This window comes from Labrus bergylta, chromosome 7 (genome assembly GCF_963930695.1).
Source record: "Labrus bergylta chromosome 7, fLabBer1.1, whole genome shotgun sequence".
Lineage (NCBI taxonomy): Eukaryota > Metazoa > Chordata > Actinopteri > Labriformes > Labridae > Labrus > Labrus bergylta.
In genome coordinates this window covers 14,345,562-14,361,265 of record NC_089201.1, presented here as the reverse complement: position 1 = coordinate 14,361,265, position 15,704 = coordinate 14,345,562, and the positions used below count along the sequence as shown (strand labels likewise).

At 43.0% G+C, this 15,704-nt stretch overlaps 1 protein-coding gene across 4 annotated transcripts in view; it reads right to left on the bottom strand.

Moving 5' to 3' along the window:
- Positions 1–15,704, bottom strand: part of ptprz1a (protein tyrosine phosphatase receptor type Z1a) — a 75,682-nt gene that overhangs the window by 18,007 nt on the left and 41,971 nt on the right. For 2 of the 4 annotated variants that reach the window (XM_065956835.1, XM_065956836.1), the window contains exons 6-12: positions 14,198–14,264; positions 13,957–14,114; positions 10,649–10,799; positions 7,464–7,648; positions 7,159–7,279; positions 3,766–3,806; positions 1,333–3,529 (exon numbers count right to left, since the gene is read on the bottom strand). In XM_065956835.1, the coding sequence (XP_065812907.1) occupies positions 1,333–3,529; positions 3,766–3,806; positions 7,159–7,279; positions 7,464–7,648; positions 10,649–10,799; positions 13,957–14,114; positions 14,198–14,264 (2,920 nt within the window). The remainder of the gene's footprint in view (positions 1–1,332; positions 3,530–3,765; positions 3,807–7,158; positions 7,280–7,463; positions 7,649–10,648; positions 10,800–13,956; positions 14,115–14,197; positions 14,265–15,704) is intronic. The other 2 variants (XM_065956837.1, XM_029277554.2) reach the window with 2 other exon arrangements.

Here is a 15,704-nt window from a genome sequence, read left to right as displayed (position 1 = left end):
ATTTGGGACCTAGGTAGAATAAAACGTTTAGTTTAGCAGCATTTTGCATTAGAAGCAGGCGGTTCAAACACCTTGTTTGCAGAGTAAAAGCTTATTTATTATTTCCAACCTCTGCAGTTTCGTCCTAAAGACAGCTATGTGGTTTATGTCAGGAAGGTTGAATGTAAGCTTTTCTCATATTTATTCTGGTGAGAGTTTAGGGAAGGGAGGCGACAGTAACCAGGTGGTTGGTGCAAGCCACATACACGGAGGAAGCGGTCCTCCAAGTGGGCGGGTTTGAATCCGACCTATGGGTCCTTTCCTGCATGTCATTCCCCATTCTTCTTGAACATTTTGATATCTAGTCACAGGATTTTTGGGAGCCTCTGATGCCCGGCCTCCATTTTGCATCACGTTTCCTGAATCAAAATAAAGACGATAAAAATGACTGCTGCTATAATTTGCAGTGATAATCAGTGTTTGAGGGCCGAACAGGTTTGGGAACCTTTTAGAGAGGAACTTTCCACTCAGGAGTTCCCTGAGAACTACACTGTCTGCATTCTCATCGCCATGTTGACAACTGATATGACCCTTATAGTGACACAAGTCGGCCAGCAGTTTCTAGAGCAACATCACTCAATAATGCCTAGACGCTCCATCGCTCCATTTGTCCGTCTGCATTTCTTCCATGTTCTTATTTACTGTTTTAGGCTAACGTTTACAGTTGGATATAAAAATGGCGGTTGGTGGTGCTGGATTTGTTCTTGTGTTCGACCAATCAACGTACACCAACGTCAAAGCCCCCCCTGTGCTGGGAGAGTAACTTCTGAATCAGGAGCTAAAAAGGTTCCTCTAATCGGGGTTCTATTTAGATGACGTCGAGGCTGGTGGGGAATCATGGGAGTTCTCTCTGCTACTCCCAGCCTTAACATAATCTTTTGTTATTGTTTTGATTGAGAGCCCCCTGGTTGTGGGATTTACATACTGTGTGTTTAAAAGAGAAGAAAGCGGAAAGAATATTAGTATTCTCGCCGAATGCATGCTGGGATCGTTTTCTCCCTTTATGACCTCATAAAATAAATAAAAAGTGCTTTTAAAGTATGGATGGAAGTTTTGTATTAAAACTAATGCGACTGAAATGAAGATGAAGATGGGGATTGCTCGTTCATCGAGGTTATCGGATCCTGATCAGTGACGTTTGACCTGCATGCATGAACTCTCTCTCTCTTTGGCGTTCCCAGATAAAAATGGAAAAGATGAAATGTTGACAGATGGTGTGTTAGACATCCAGAACTCTTCCTGATCCCTCGGCATTTCGAGTTTTTTTTTTCCCCACACGGACGGCGTTTTTACCTGCGACTGGCTCCTCTTCCTCTGATTCTCTCTCTGTGCGCTCGGAGAGACTGAAGTCTGACGACGTCTCGTTGTCGTACAGGCTCTCGCCCTGTCCTGAGCCGCTCTCCTCCTCCCCGCCCAGCAACCAGGGCGGAGCAGAGGTTACCGCAGGGATGTTCGGCGAAGATGTGCCTGCTACCTCCGAGGTGCTGGCACTACCACTCTCGCTCTCAAAATAAAACGCTGAGGAGCGGTCATCCAAATCATCAGGGGACTGACCGGACTCGGAGGCGGTAGTCGAGGATGTGGTGCTTGTGACTTTGGTAGAATAAGGGGACACGCTCTCTCCAGACGCTGAGGTTTGAACCCTGTCCCACTCCTGATCTACGCCCTCCTGGGAGTCTGGGAACAGGGCCGATCCTGAGGCGCTGCTGCTAGCATCTAATGCCTGTCCTTCAGGGGTCGGGGTGAAGGGGGAGTCTGTGGGTGAGGAAGGGAGGGCAGCGATTTGAAGGACAGGACTCCTGTCTGATGCCGAGAACAAGGGATCCCTGACACCAGACGCTGTAACAGAAACGGGGAGGTCACTATGGGAGAGTGAAGAGGAGGGTGAGGGCGAGATAGCGCTATGGGGAATGAGAGGCTGATCTAAGGACGGAGAGTCAGAACCCGCCACAGACAGAGACTGAAGAAGGTCGTCTACACCAACACCAGAGGGCGCCAGAGGCGGGAAGGCCACGCTAGAGTAAAGCTCTAAGCTAGCAGAGTCCCAGGCGGAAGAGGGAAGGGGGGCATGAGAGGAGGCATGCAACCACGAGGAAGATGGCTCCAGAGAACAGGCGCACATGGCTTCCACGTCGCTAGCTAACGGAAACCCTTCACCACTGACCTCAGGGAGAAACGACTCTATCGTGCTCCCCGTGGCGTACCTCGAGTCCTCAAACCCAGCAGAGAAAGAGAGGGATAAACCTGGAGTTGTTCCCGGCGGGGTGAAGTCACTAGAGAGGAGAAATGACGGTTGTAGGGTAGGGGTGAGAGAGAGAGAGACCCCTGACAGTAGCAAATCCCAGGAGGATTCTGAGGGTTCGGCGAGGGTGACACCAGAAGGATCGGGCGCCGTTTGTAGAGGAGGGGTGTCGCTAAACACTGAGGGATCACCTGAAGAGAACGACGAAGACCCAGACAACAAATCACCATCGCTATTGTTATTGTCAAACCCGACACCGACGGGGGAGACGTGGCGAGTCTCCATACCAGACAGGGGGAGTGAGGGGGGGAGGAGGCGGGGCAAGGTGGAGGCAGTGAGGGTTGAAGGAGGAGAAGCCAGGTCTTTGCTAGGAAGCGTTGCATGCTGGGAGTCCGATGCAGAAGCAGATGACAGAGGCCAGGACGAGGAGGGAGGGTCATGCGGGCAGGTGGAGGAGGGGTCCGCGGTGTCACACAGGGGGGAGGAGGCAGAGGAGGAGGAGGAGAAGGGGAGGACAGTGGGGCTCTCACCGTTGGACATTGGCTGCGTGGTCTTCAAGAGAACACCACCCAACCTCACAGAAGTGGTTGAAGACGTAAAACGAGGCATGCTGGGAGTTGTTGTCCTACGTCGAGCGGCTCCACCCGAGGAGGAAGGCACAGGGGTCGAACCAGGTGAAACAGGAGTTCTTGAATCCGTGTTTACAAGGCCTCGATTGGTGTTTGGTTGGATGAAGGGCGGTGTTGTTGTTCTGCTCGTGTCGCTGGTACGAGATCTTAGCGTTGTCGTGGTGGTGCTGTACGAAGAAATACTTTTACCACCTTTTGTCTTTGTGCTTGTCAACGTAACAGAAGTCGTACTGACTCCAACTTTGGGCTTTTTAGGACCACCATCGGTAGTTGTTGCACCAGGTGTAGTTGTAGAATAAAAGGGAGCAATGCCACTGAAGACGCTCCCTTTATTTCTATGTGAAACAGTGACCTCTGGTGGTGAAGTGGAGGTACTGCGCCTGGTTGTCTTTTCAGAGTTGCTTAAAACTTGACCGTACTGGGTGGATCGGGCAGAGGGAGGTGCGTCAGTACTGGTTTTTCTCTGACCGGGCTCTGCTGTTGTTGTTTTGACACCAGGTGGAGGTAAAAAGGCCGGTCGAGGAGTCGTAGTCCTGGTTGGGTTTGTGGGAATCAAAACCAGATCGTAGTCGTCAGTTTGGACCGGTTCATTCCAGGACACATTGGGTTCGTAGTTGTCCTGTTGGAGAGAGAAAAGTTTACACACTCAGATTCAACAAATCAGTCGGCTTTGAGAAGTTGTTTTCTTAAAGTTGAAACAACACAAAAAGTTTAACACCAAGTTTTAGTTTTTTTTAATCAAGTCAAATTTTTAAATCTTAATAAAAGGCCTGATCAGAGGATGATGCACAACATATAGTTAGACGGATAATAAATACAGCTTCATTTAAATGTGTTCCTAAAAGGCATCCTTACCTCAATGTTAAATTCATCTGAATCTGGATCTTGAAATTTGTCTGGAAAAAAAGGGCACAGATTTCTCCATTAGTCACACCAAACAAGAATAAACAAAAAATAAAGCTCCTACAAAATGTCAAACTAGTTCATGTTGATGTACGTTTCTTAAGCGATAAAAAGGGTAAAAACAGGTTGAAGAGAAGACCAGGGGGAGTAAAAACTGTCTGGGACGCTGTTTCTTAATGTTCATGAGAAACTTAAAGATAATTCATCTGTTAAGTTGTGTCACATAAAACTTCATCAAACAACTGAAATCTGAAGCTGAATAATAAAAACGAGGCACTCTGGATGTAAATGTGTGAAATGAGAAAGAGATGAAATGGAATGAGGGAGAGGTTGAACACACACAACACCTCAAGCTTAAAGAATTTTTAATAGTGAACACAGAGTCTAAATCATGCAACACATCAGACACGTTTAGATCGTCATGCATCTTTTCTCCCCAGAAGACAAGAGAGCGCACACACACAAACTTGATCAATCAGCATTTGCAAGTAAACAATTTTCTTTTTTATGTTTCCCTTTAAAAAACATACCAAGCCTACTAACAAAATCTTTCAAAAACTCTGGATCTTTCCTGTTGGATTATCTTTAAATTTTTAAGTATTTAAAGGAAGAATGTGCAACTTTTTGATCCAGTAGGTGTCGCCCTTGAGCACCAGCATGAATCCAAAACAAACTGCTGTTTGGCCACACCTCCTCCATACTGAAGCCTCCGCTCTCCTCCAGAGACACACCTCCAACCCCCCTCTACTAGCGTTCAGACAAAGGAGTTTAGCGCACAAAATTGTCCTAGACTTGAGCTGCTGCCTGTGTCCTGCATTGTTGTGTTCATATGCTAACGTGAGCGCTCTTTAGTTAGCTCGTAGACCGTTACTAAAAAAAGCTTACATGACATCCAAATAATCAGTGAGTATGTTCTTCTTCTCTAGTTCTTGACTAAAACAGCTTTCATACTCAAGGGGAGGAGCCGGCCGTCCCGTCCATGTAAACACGGCTCTCACAACAACACAGCCAGCAGGACTCGAGCTTCTCACTCATTGTAGACAGTTATGACTCAGAGACACATTTACACAGGATAGACTTCATTTATGATTTACTTATGAGTAACATGTCGCACGTTCTTCCTTTAAACTCCACCTGAGTGTCATCTATGAGGGATTACAGGAAACTCCTTAAAACAAAGAAGAGTAATTTGCAAATGCCAGGTCACATGTGTCGACGGAGCTCAGACGGACGGCACACAGCAGGCAGGTGAAGGAATGGGGGTGGGGGGTCAGGAGAGGGTCAGGAGGGAGTGTGGCTCTTACCTGTCTGAGGTAAATCACACATCATGGAGCACCAGATCAAACTGGTTTGTGAAGCATGAGGTGAGGTTTTTACAAGTTTAATGAACTGGGAATGAGGTGGATGACTCAGGGTTTGTGCACAACAACGCAAGAAGCGTGTAAGACTTTTATATTTTTCATTAAAAATTAATGTAAATTACGGAGACACCAATTTAGCGTACAAATTATTAGTTGATCAACAGAAACTTAAAATGTGTGACAAACTATTTAAGTCAAATATCAAACATTTCACAGCTCTCAAACGACTAAATGTTTTTCTGTATTTCAGACTATTTGATTCAATATAAGTTGGAAATATTCAAATTAAGCTCAGCTACTTTTCTTTTTAAACCTGGGCCCTTTTTAAAAATAAGTCAGCATCTATATGGGTACAAAATTGCACAAATATATTGCATCAGTTGATGCGATCAAGGGGCTTTTATGTCTGCCATGTAATCCCTTTGGGGCAATCGTAGTAAACCAAATACATCACTAAAAAAAAGAAATTCTTTGCCACTGACAGGCTGAGATTTTCTCTACGGGCGCAAAACATGTCATACCTGTAAGTCGATTACACCAAAATATCTGAAAATAGGACCCAGATTAAAAAGGTTTGGAAGCTATCTAAGCGATAAGCTAACAAAGTGACCTTTATCAGCACAAAGAAAAAAAAGAAGTACTTTTTTATCCGACACTATGCGATCTTGTATTTGTTAATTTAACATAGAACTATTGTGGAATAAAAGGAACAGTTGCACAATTTTTCACAATGTTAGCTTAGCATACATGATGCTACAAACAAAACAAATTAAACTGTGAAGTAGACCGCCAACATGTTGCAGAATTTGACCCGTTCATGCAAGCGGACACTGAAATAGGATGCAGGGGATTTTCAGTTCTTTTGCAACAGAACACATTTGTTTATTAAATATGATGTTCAGGTGAAGATACAAGGTTACTATGGTTACCACTGAAGGCCAGTGTTACATGAAAAAAATGCTGGTGCACACATGCAGACATTTCTCTTACTTTGAGAGGCGGAAGGAAACAAGACGGCACGTAATGAAAACTTGTGGACTTTGGACTTGAGAAAGAGTACACAGAGAAACGCATGAAGCAGTGAAAAAGAAAAAAACCACAGAAGAATAGACGACGACAACGAGTCAAACAACACATCCTCACAAAACACAAAACTATAAAACCAGAGTGAAGAGAAGGGAGGGTGGTGAGTGTGTTAAAGAGGATCAAATATATATCATTGATACAACATCAATAATATGTTTCTCTCTTATGGTCGAGGGGAGGATGGAAATGTTTCTAAAACTTAAATTAATAAATAAAACCCTTTCAGAAATCTTTCCCGTAAAATAAGACGGTGAACCTTGTCAATGATGGTTTATTTCAGCTAGACTAGCAGTTTCCTTCTGATTCCAGTGTTTGTGGTAAGCTAGGCCTTACTGTATTTCAAAATAAAAGCACACAGCAAGTAAAGTACTCTCAGCTAAAGACAAGAATTCAAAATAAGAACCCAACAATTTTTATTTTGAAATGTGAAATAATGGAAATTCAAATGTGATTAATGTGATTAATCACGATAAATCAGTTAAATTTCAGAAAAGTTAATCATTTGACAGCGCAGAAAAGTACTAAATGTGCCTCCATTAAAAAAGCACCTTTCATATAGTACACCTCAATGGCACGATTACATTATTTAGCATAGTTAATTTAAAATGATTACATTGTGTGTCAGTATGTGCTTTAAAAAGATTGAGTAGGTTCTGAGTTTGAGTCAAACATTCTACTTCACTCTATCTTCATGTCACATGTTTCTTCTTTCATTTTTAATCCCTGTCAGTAAAAGGATTCCATAAATCTTTTCTTTCTCTTTCGAATCAAATCTAAATTCATTTAAACTGTAAAATATCATAAATTATGAAACAGGATTAAACAGATTAAACAGATTAAACAGTTTAAACAGATTAAACAGTTCATCTCGCTCAGTCTCGGGCACGGTCGCTCTTACCGGGGTCGGGCATGAGGACCGTCAGCAGGTCACTCACACGTCCGTACAGCCCGTTGTTGCAGACCGCCACCACCTGGACCACGTAGCTGCTGTTAGCTATGAGGTCATCGAGTATCGCCCCCTGGTGGAGGGAGAGAGAAAGACGTCAGCCTTGAGATCACAACATAAACTCTATAACAATAAGAACATCTCTTGCATTCTTTTTTTAGGCCAGCAGGGGACAGCTCCAAGCTGTCTAATAGACGTCTATTATCAAATGTTCCTACTTCTCAGTGGATTTATTCCCTCAGTAAACATTTTCTCACCACATCCTGGTCTCCGTCGGTCAGGTATATGGAGGGGTCGCTGTTTTCTGCGTCGGCGAGTCCGTAGCTCACAGAGTATTTCTCGATGCTGGCGTCGTACACCGCCCGGGGCCGCTCCCACGTCACCAGCAGGCTGCTGACGTTGTGAGGCACCGCCTGGATGTTCTCCGGCTCTGAACTACACACTGACAGAAAGACACACACCAGAATGAAGTAAGAAAAAAAAGCAGGAAAACGTTTTTCTTAGGTCGCTGTATCCGACCCAAATTTGGAAATGAAAAAACGGTAGGTGGACACCGGGCCTAATGTGAATATTCTGCCTTTTTCTGTGTTCAATTTTACCACAAAGGTCAGTTCATATAATGATGATTTTGTAAGGTTACTTTATCAATTCAGTCACAACACATTTTACAGATTAGTCCTTTAATACAGATCCCAATATAGAATACTTGAAAATGTCAGTCAAGCATGAAGCGATTTGAACATTTTGACACATGGATCCATAAATTACACTCAGAAGTCAACGTGTTTTTCTTTGTGTGTTTTTTAAGGAGTGACATCATCAGATCCAGAAGATGATTCTGGGTCAGAGTTGAGATTAGGGGGAGCAGAGATTACACAGATGACAGACACTGTGTGGATTAAAAAAACGATTAAAAAGAGGCTGAGTATCAATGACAATAGGCAGGAGGAGGCTCCATCCACACAAACACTGACACACTTCCTCCTCTTAAACCTCCGCTCACTACGACTTTGACCTCCGATCACATGTTGAGGAGTCAAACTGAAAATGTCATAATCTGTGAAAAGAGGCTGTCAAACTGCTAATGAATGTGTTTATGTGCTTGTATATTTAAAAATAGGAAATGTTCGCACACCGTTCAGGAATCAAAACAAAGACTTTGAATGTTTCTAAAAGCAAAGGCGACCTTCTGTAATGTTCAGGTGTGACCACTAGAGGGCAGAGTGAGCCAGGAGAACAGATGAGGAGCTACACAGAGACAAAGAAAATCTCAAGAATCAAAAACAAACCTCAAATTAAAAACCCAAAAAACTCCCAGAAAACTGCAGGTGTTCTGAAACGCTCTGTTCTTTTAATTCAAAGGTTGGAGACTCACCTGTTTACAGCTGTCTTTCATTAAACCATTACATTTAAAGATATTAAATTGTAACTCAAGCTGCTTTTATTCTTTCCTCTCTTTGATATTTAAAGGTCACATATTCTCCTCCTCTTCAACCAGTTTAAATAAGTCTCAGAGCTCCTCAAAACATGTGTGTGAAGTTTCTTGTTCTAAATCCACTCTGATCCTGTATTTGATCATGTCTATAAACCCCTCTGTTTCAGCCCTGCTCAGAACAGGCTGTTTCTGTGTCTGTACCTTTAAATGTAAATGAGCTGTGTCTGACCACGCCCCCTCTCTGGAAGCTTGAAGAGGAGAGGATGGACTTTTCTCATCATTGTAGACGGACTAGAGACACATTAGTGTTAAAGGAACATGGTGAAGTGGATTTAGGTTTGTTTTAATAATTTTTTAAAAGTCCTGTTCTAACGTGTTTTTCTGCCCTTTGTCGTGAGGCTTTTGATGTCTTGTGTGAAGCACTTTGAATCTCCTTGTTGCTGAAACGTGCTCTAGAAATAAAGCTGCCTTGATGTCCCCTTCATTAAGGGGTCTTAATGTTGCCAAAGGAATGACGTCATGATGCAGATTTGTTGAAAGCAAAAGGAGAAGAAATCAACTTTTTAAATATTTGTTCAAAAGAGGTCGGATCGATCATGTCTGATGCATTCAAGGAAGTCGGGAAATCTAAATGCTAATTTAGTTTCCTGACTCAGCTTCAGGCAGATAAAATGTTCTATGCACTTCGTTTATAGTGATGAATTAGTCCTCAGAGTGACCCTGATGGGAGCCTGGACATCACTATGGCGGCTTGTTGTTTCTCCTGCATGCTGATATGTGATTGGTCAATACTTTGCATACTACTTATCAAAACCATAACACCTCTCGTATTAAAATCCAGACCCCTGGCAACAGAACATGGAAAAAAAGTGTTAATTATGTAACTCCACAATAGACTCGACCTTCGACCTTACTTCCTGTTCCTGTAAAACAGAACAGCTGGGAGTTCTTATTAAATGATCCGCTGGTCTGTAACACCAAAAACCAGCCCTCCCAAAAACCACAGATCAATGCTGCCTCATTAATTATCGAATACAACCAGCGTGAAAATCAATTGTTAACCAAGCTGACCTCCTCTTGTTGTCAATGAGATTTTTATGTAGGTCACTGGAGCTTGATTATTATCCATCTGGTGTGGGTTTATTTTTACCCGTTACTGATGATCCAATTGTGTCTGATCTATTTGTAACATATTTAATTTAATTAGCATTAACCTGGAATTTTTAATGGAGGTCATCGTGAGGGTAAAAAGCAGCCAGGGGAGATTCTGTATGGATGAGGAACATTAAAGTGTGTTTTCCTGATGTAGAAACATTTTTAATGCAGGACTTAAAGGTCCAATTAGTAAGATTTCTACTGATCTAAATGATAAAGTGAGCTTACTATATGATCAGACATTAAGGAAACATGCTATGTTGAAGTGCTGGCTTCTCTGACAACAATGCAGCAGCCAGTATGTCCTCCTTCTAACTTTAGATTCTGGTCCTGAATGCTCTGGATTTGTTTGGACCAGAGAAGGTAGGCGCTTTTAAGGCACCCCCACACGGCCATTTTGGATGCCCCTCGATTTGCCAGATATGAGACCAGTTATCAGGTCAAACCAACAGGTGTTGCAGCGATGGAAGCGGGAAAGAGAACTGGTTCAGATAGAAGTGATTGTACCCGACCTAAAAAGCCTCTGCATGTTTCTAATAAGCTCCACGAGCAGAAACGTGCTCAAACTAGGATCAATATTGGAGATGCTTTTGAAAAATGGAGAGAGGTTAGAACACAGAAAGGTTTACAGACCGATGCAGAGCTGGCTAAACACTGAAGCTTCAGTGTCTAAGACATGGCAATCTGCGTGAGCATCGACTCTAGAGAGGAGGGGACGGGGGGGAGACAGCTCTCTACAATGTTTAGAAGTTAGACTGCAGTACCCATTTTAAACACTAGGTGTCAGAGTGACATACTGCTCCTTTAAGATTAACCCTCAAACAGGTTAGGTGCAGGATTCAGACGTTGTACCTGGTGTAAGGACTTCCTCTGTGCCTGTGTACGAGGAGAACACCTGACCCATGAACTGCGGCTGCTGCTCCCTGTAGTTGTTCTGCAGGTAGTCCATCAGCATCGCGTATCCGGCCTGCTCCATCGTCATCACCTCGCAGAACATCTTGAGCTGCAACAACACAACCAGCGTCTGAACCGTTAGATACTGCAGAACAACAGCAGCCTTAGCTTAGCCTCAGAGAGAGCTGAGTCCCATCAAGTAGAAACAAAGACAACAGGAAACAGAGATAAAGTCTGATGTGAATAAACTGATAACACACAGCAAGCTTCAATGGTGCAGGAGAAAGAGGGAAAGTTTGAAAGAAATCTTGAGCATTGTTGTAAAAGCTGCTGTTTTCTACCCGTCTTGATTCAAGCCGGGTAAAAAACAACTGTTTAAAATATAAACAATTTCCAAAAGTCCAAAGTGGCATCATTAAATGGATCAAACTACCCGAAGCACAGAAATTTGTCCCCATAGACTGTAAATATTAATGTTTGAAGCCTGATTGCATCACCGGTCTGTTCCTACAGGGGGCGCTGGAGTCCCATCGATGGCGGTCTTCATGCTGGAAATGCTGTCTCAGTCTAACTTTCAGTCAACCTAACGACAGGCTGAGAGCTGGAGCTCAGGTGGGTTTTAAACCTCCTGACAAACCGTTACACCGCGTCCACCTGTCAATCAGGTCAGCTACACGCCTTATTGTGAATAACTCTTATCCTTCATCAAATCAAAACTGATGAGTCATCAAAACATTCACCCCTCGTACAGTGTGTGTCGATCGAGACATGAGCTAATCAGACCTATTTGTTTTTTGAACCAGGCTGTAAACATGTTAATCTCTGCTGTAAAAACAGGCTTTTTAGAATGGGTGTGTATGTGACTTCCTGTGCTTCAGAAACCATCCTCTAGTGGACACTCGAGGAACTGCAGGATTTTGCACTTCCACATAGTAATCACTTTTCAACACCGGAGGTTGCAGCTTGATTTACCCAATGAAAAACAATGAGAGAAAAACTTTTGACACTGTAGAAACTAGAAATAGAATATTTTAATGTTAAAAAATGTGAGTAAACATATTATTTTCAGAACTTAAATACTTGAAACTCCTGAAACTGCAAACTTTGGTTTTACTCAGATATCTTAAGAATGTTTGGAAAAATGTTCCCATTTAACTTTTCAGGCACATGGATTTAAAAAACACACACACTAAAATAACACTCAGCGTGTGAGCTCTCAGAAGTGAATGGTTGTGCAGGAGCCGTGAATCATGCAGGAATGGTCCTCTGAGCTGCAGGCTTCATGCGTACCTGCCCAGGTGAGTCACCGCCCTGTGGTTACACAACTCTCACACACTGAAGTCAACACTGCAGCAGAGATACGCTAAGGGCCCATTAAAGCCTTCTGCGGTTGTTAACGTCCTGACTTTAAAGCATTAAGTTCTGGCAGTTCGACCGGAGCTGGAATGTGGGACCAGCTGAGACACGTCACAGAGGTTTGGAGAAACCTGGAAAACCCTGGAAAACCTGCAGCAGCGCGGGTACGAGATGGATACTTTGATATGTAAAAATTCATAAAGTTATTGCTGAAGCTTCAGTCATAAGTGTTGTGTACATACATTAAAGATATATCAGTGATGTCTGAAGAACTTTGGGTTAGTTTAGATCCATTGAAGTGTTTGTGTAAAAGAAAATCACAAAAAAAATGGAGGCAGTAGTAGACAAACAACTTTGATGTTGTTTGAGGTAAAATCAGTGTTTTTGTGAATGGAGTCTGGTGGGCGTGAAGAGAGGAGAATATTGGCTGTCTCTGGTGTCAAAGAAGCGTTTCACTCTGTAGCATAAAGGTCTAGCTCTGAAGGGATCCTCTCTGTTCTGGTTTTAGACACTAAAAGTAACAATCTGAGCCCAAAATGTGGTGTATCCGGTTAAAGAGCCTCACAAGTATAGAAATACAAATATGAGAGTGTCAGTGAAGCAGACTTTAGAAAGCCGTGTGTTTAGAGGAAACGACGTCTGGCCTCAGCAGGCGTCACACTCAAACCTTTCTGTGGAAAGGCTTTTGTGCATGTCAGTGCAATTTTGTATCTGTATGCGTGTGTTTGTGTGTGTGTGTGTGTGTGTGTGTGTGTGTGTGTGTGTGTGTGTGTGTGTGTGTGTGTGTGTGTGTGTGTGTGTGTGTGTGTGTGTGTGTGTGTGCGTGTGTGTGTGTGTGCTTGTTTGTTTCAGAGTAAGTGAGTGCCCTTGGGCGGCTTGTGATTGACAGCCATACAGACACAGTCATTACATCCAACTAATATCGACTAACAAAAGATCTTTACGGTATTTAGGCTGACACACACACACACACGCACGCACGCACGTACACACACACACCTACACACACTCAGTTGACAGCCTGCCTCACCCATCACTTGCGTGCCTCCTGAGCTCTGGTATGATAATTCCTCCTTTCAGCTCTTTGAACACATTTCTAAAAGGTTGTTTACGGACATTTTCTGTTATTGTGTCGCTTGTCTTTTCATCTTAAACAGAAGCCTTGGCACTGACGTCTCCTTCTTAAAGGACCACACCAGGTTTATAGACTTGTTGTATAGCGCTGCGATCTTTTTATATAACTGCTGATCGTCGTTCGATTTATTTCTCTGATGGTTGATTATGAACGTTCCTAAATTAAACAGATAGTCAGGCAGCTTAGGATCTCCAGGTGACTAATGAATGGTCAGATCATAAAGGTGAGGTTGTGCTGAAAAAAATGATACCAGGCACTTAAATGGTAAACATTTTTGATGTAGTATACATAAGTAAAAAATGACAATTATAGCAAAACGGCCAAAATAGCCTCAGACTTCAAAGGGTTAATTCATGTCCAACCGCATAGGAACCAAGAAAAATTATGTAATACATTAGCAAAATTAACATATGTGTTTGATCTTGGCACAAATAATCATCTGGTGGTATTTTAATGCATTCCTTGACCCAGAATGTATGTATGTAATGTATATATTGACCCCAAGATTGACTTTCTAAGTGGCTTGGAAGACATATTGGCACTTGGAGATTTCACATGGCCGCATCTTGGAACCGCCATCTTGATGAAGTGGCTCCCCCCCAAAATTGAAAGCTATGGTGATGGAGAAAATGTGGAAAAAATGTGGTGCTTTTGTCCGGCGTGTCCCCATAATTTTGCTAGGCCGCCTGACTAAGAGCTTTATGATCTTTGATGCAATGTTTAAGAAGGAGAATAATAATCTGTGGGTTCTTCACTCGGGTATCCCGCTCCTCACCTGTTTGTCAGAGATGGTCACTGTGTTCTTGAAAACGATCCACTCCACGGTCTCGCTGCAGGGCGGTGTGGTCAGAGAGCCGTTGTAGATGAAATATTTCTCTGTGGAGTTTGGCAGCAGGCCTCTTGGCGTGAAGGGTAAAACTTCTTTACTCTTTCCTGGATGGCAGAACGAGACTGCATCATTAGGCACCACAGAAGAAGAAACAAGCACAGAAGGCAGAATAAAGAAACAGACGTACCGCATTGGCTCACGTGGTTGATAACATCTATGATGGCGGCGTAGTTCATGTTGTCTTCAGAGCTTATCTGTGAATGAAAAAAAAGTAAAGTAGTGATGATTAAACAGCTGAATAGTTTTAAAAACATATCAGAATGAACACGACGGCCAAAATAACCATCAACTTTTAAAACTGCATCGGTAGAGGGAATTTTGTTTGGTGCACTTTGGCGCCCCCCAAAGGCCTCTGCGTGCAACTGCACTGTTGTAAAACACAGAAGGTGCTGCTAATGTCTCCGCCTCTTAGACAACGTGCTTTTGTTGACCAAGGGAGGACTGGTAAGACGTTGTGAGAAGATAAAGAACCATGTCGACTGAAAAAGTTCAGTAGTATTATTGGACTTTGGGTAAATCTGACTCTGCTAGTGTTGTAGTTTGAAAGGTTGAATCATAACAGAAACACACAATTTGGACAGCAACAGGCACAAACCAATAAGTATCTAACCTCTGAATTTAGCCAGGTCATAAGGTCATGTTCTGATACACGTACACACATACCCACCCACCCTTTCCTGGTAATAGTTGTCCGGCCAAGAAACCTCTAGGACATGGTCTTTATATAGCACACGTTGTAATTGCTCAGTGTGATGATTGCCCATAACGGGATGATTGGGATGCTATGAAAGAACTGCTCCAAGAGAAATAAACAGATCCTTGATTCACAAGCCATACGTCTCTGTCTGATTGTTCAAGAGCATTTACTCTTCTACATTATGGCGCTGCGAGCACACTAGGAAGAATGACCGGACTCCTGAAGCATCCAGGGCTGGAGTAACACTGCACAGTGGCCACAACTAAAGGTAGGAGCTTTATCTTACCAAAATGTATATGTGCAGTCTGATTCCATGCCTTGGATGAAGTAATAGGTGTCTAAAAATTATCCAAAAAGAACCTACATTGTATGGTAACATTTTTTAACAGAACAATTGGCTGTGAATCTGAGGTCCACACACACCGAATCTCTCTCCTCGCTGGGGCAGCTTGACCCCAGAGTCAGAAGGGAGGAGAGGACGCTGTGTGTTACAGTAAATTAACCTAGGAAAAAACAAATCAGAAATAAGCAAATTATAAGTGTAATTCATCTTCAGCTTGTTGTTTGCAAACTGTTAGCATGAGGAGTATGTGTATTCAGCTGTTGCCATGACGACGATAGACTGTGTCCTAATGGCGGCATTGGAGAGGCTCATTTATTACATGCTAGTTGAGATATGTTTGTAAGGTTCCAAACTAATAAAGCTGACTTGTAGATCTACAAGGAAAGAGACGGGTTTTCGGAGTAACACTGTGACAGCCAGCGAGCGTTGGATGTTAAATATTTCATTCTTTGCTCTGTTAATTTCAGTTTCCCCGTTACAGTGTGACATCTAGAGCTTTTGTATTGAAGGTGGACAAACTGAAGTCTGGTGCTTTGTATTGACGAGTTGTTGACTCAAATCAAAACACTCAAGATGCTTGTCTATTAAAAGCTC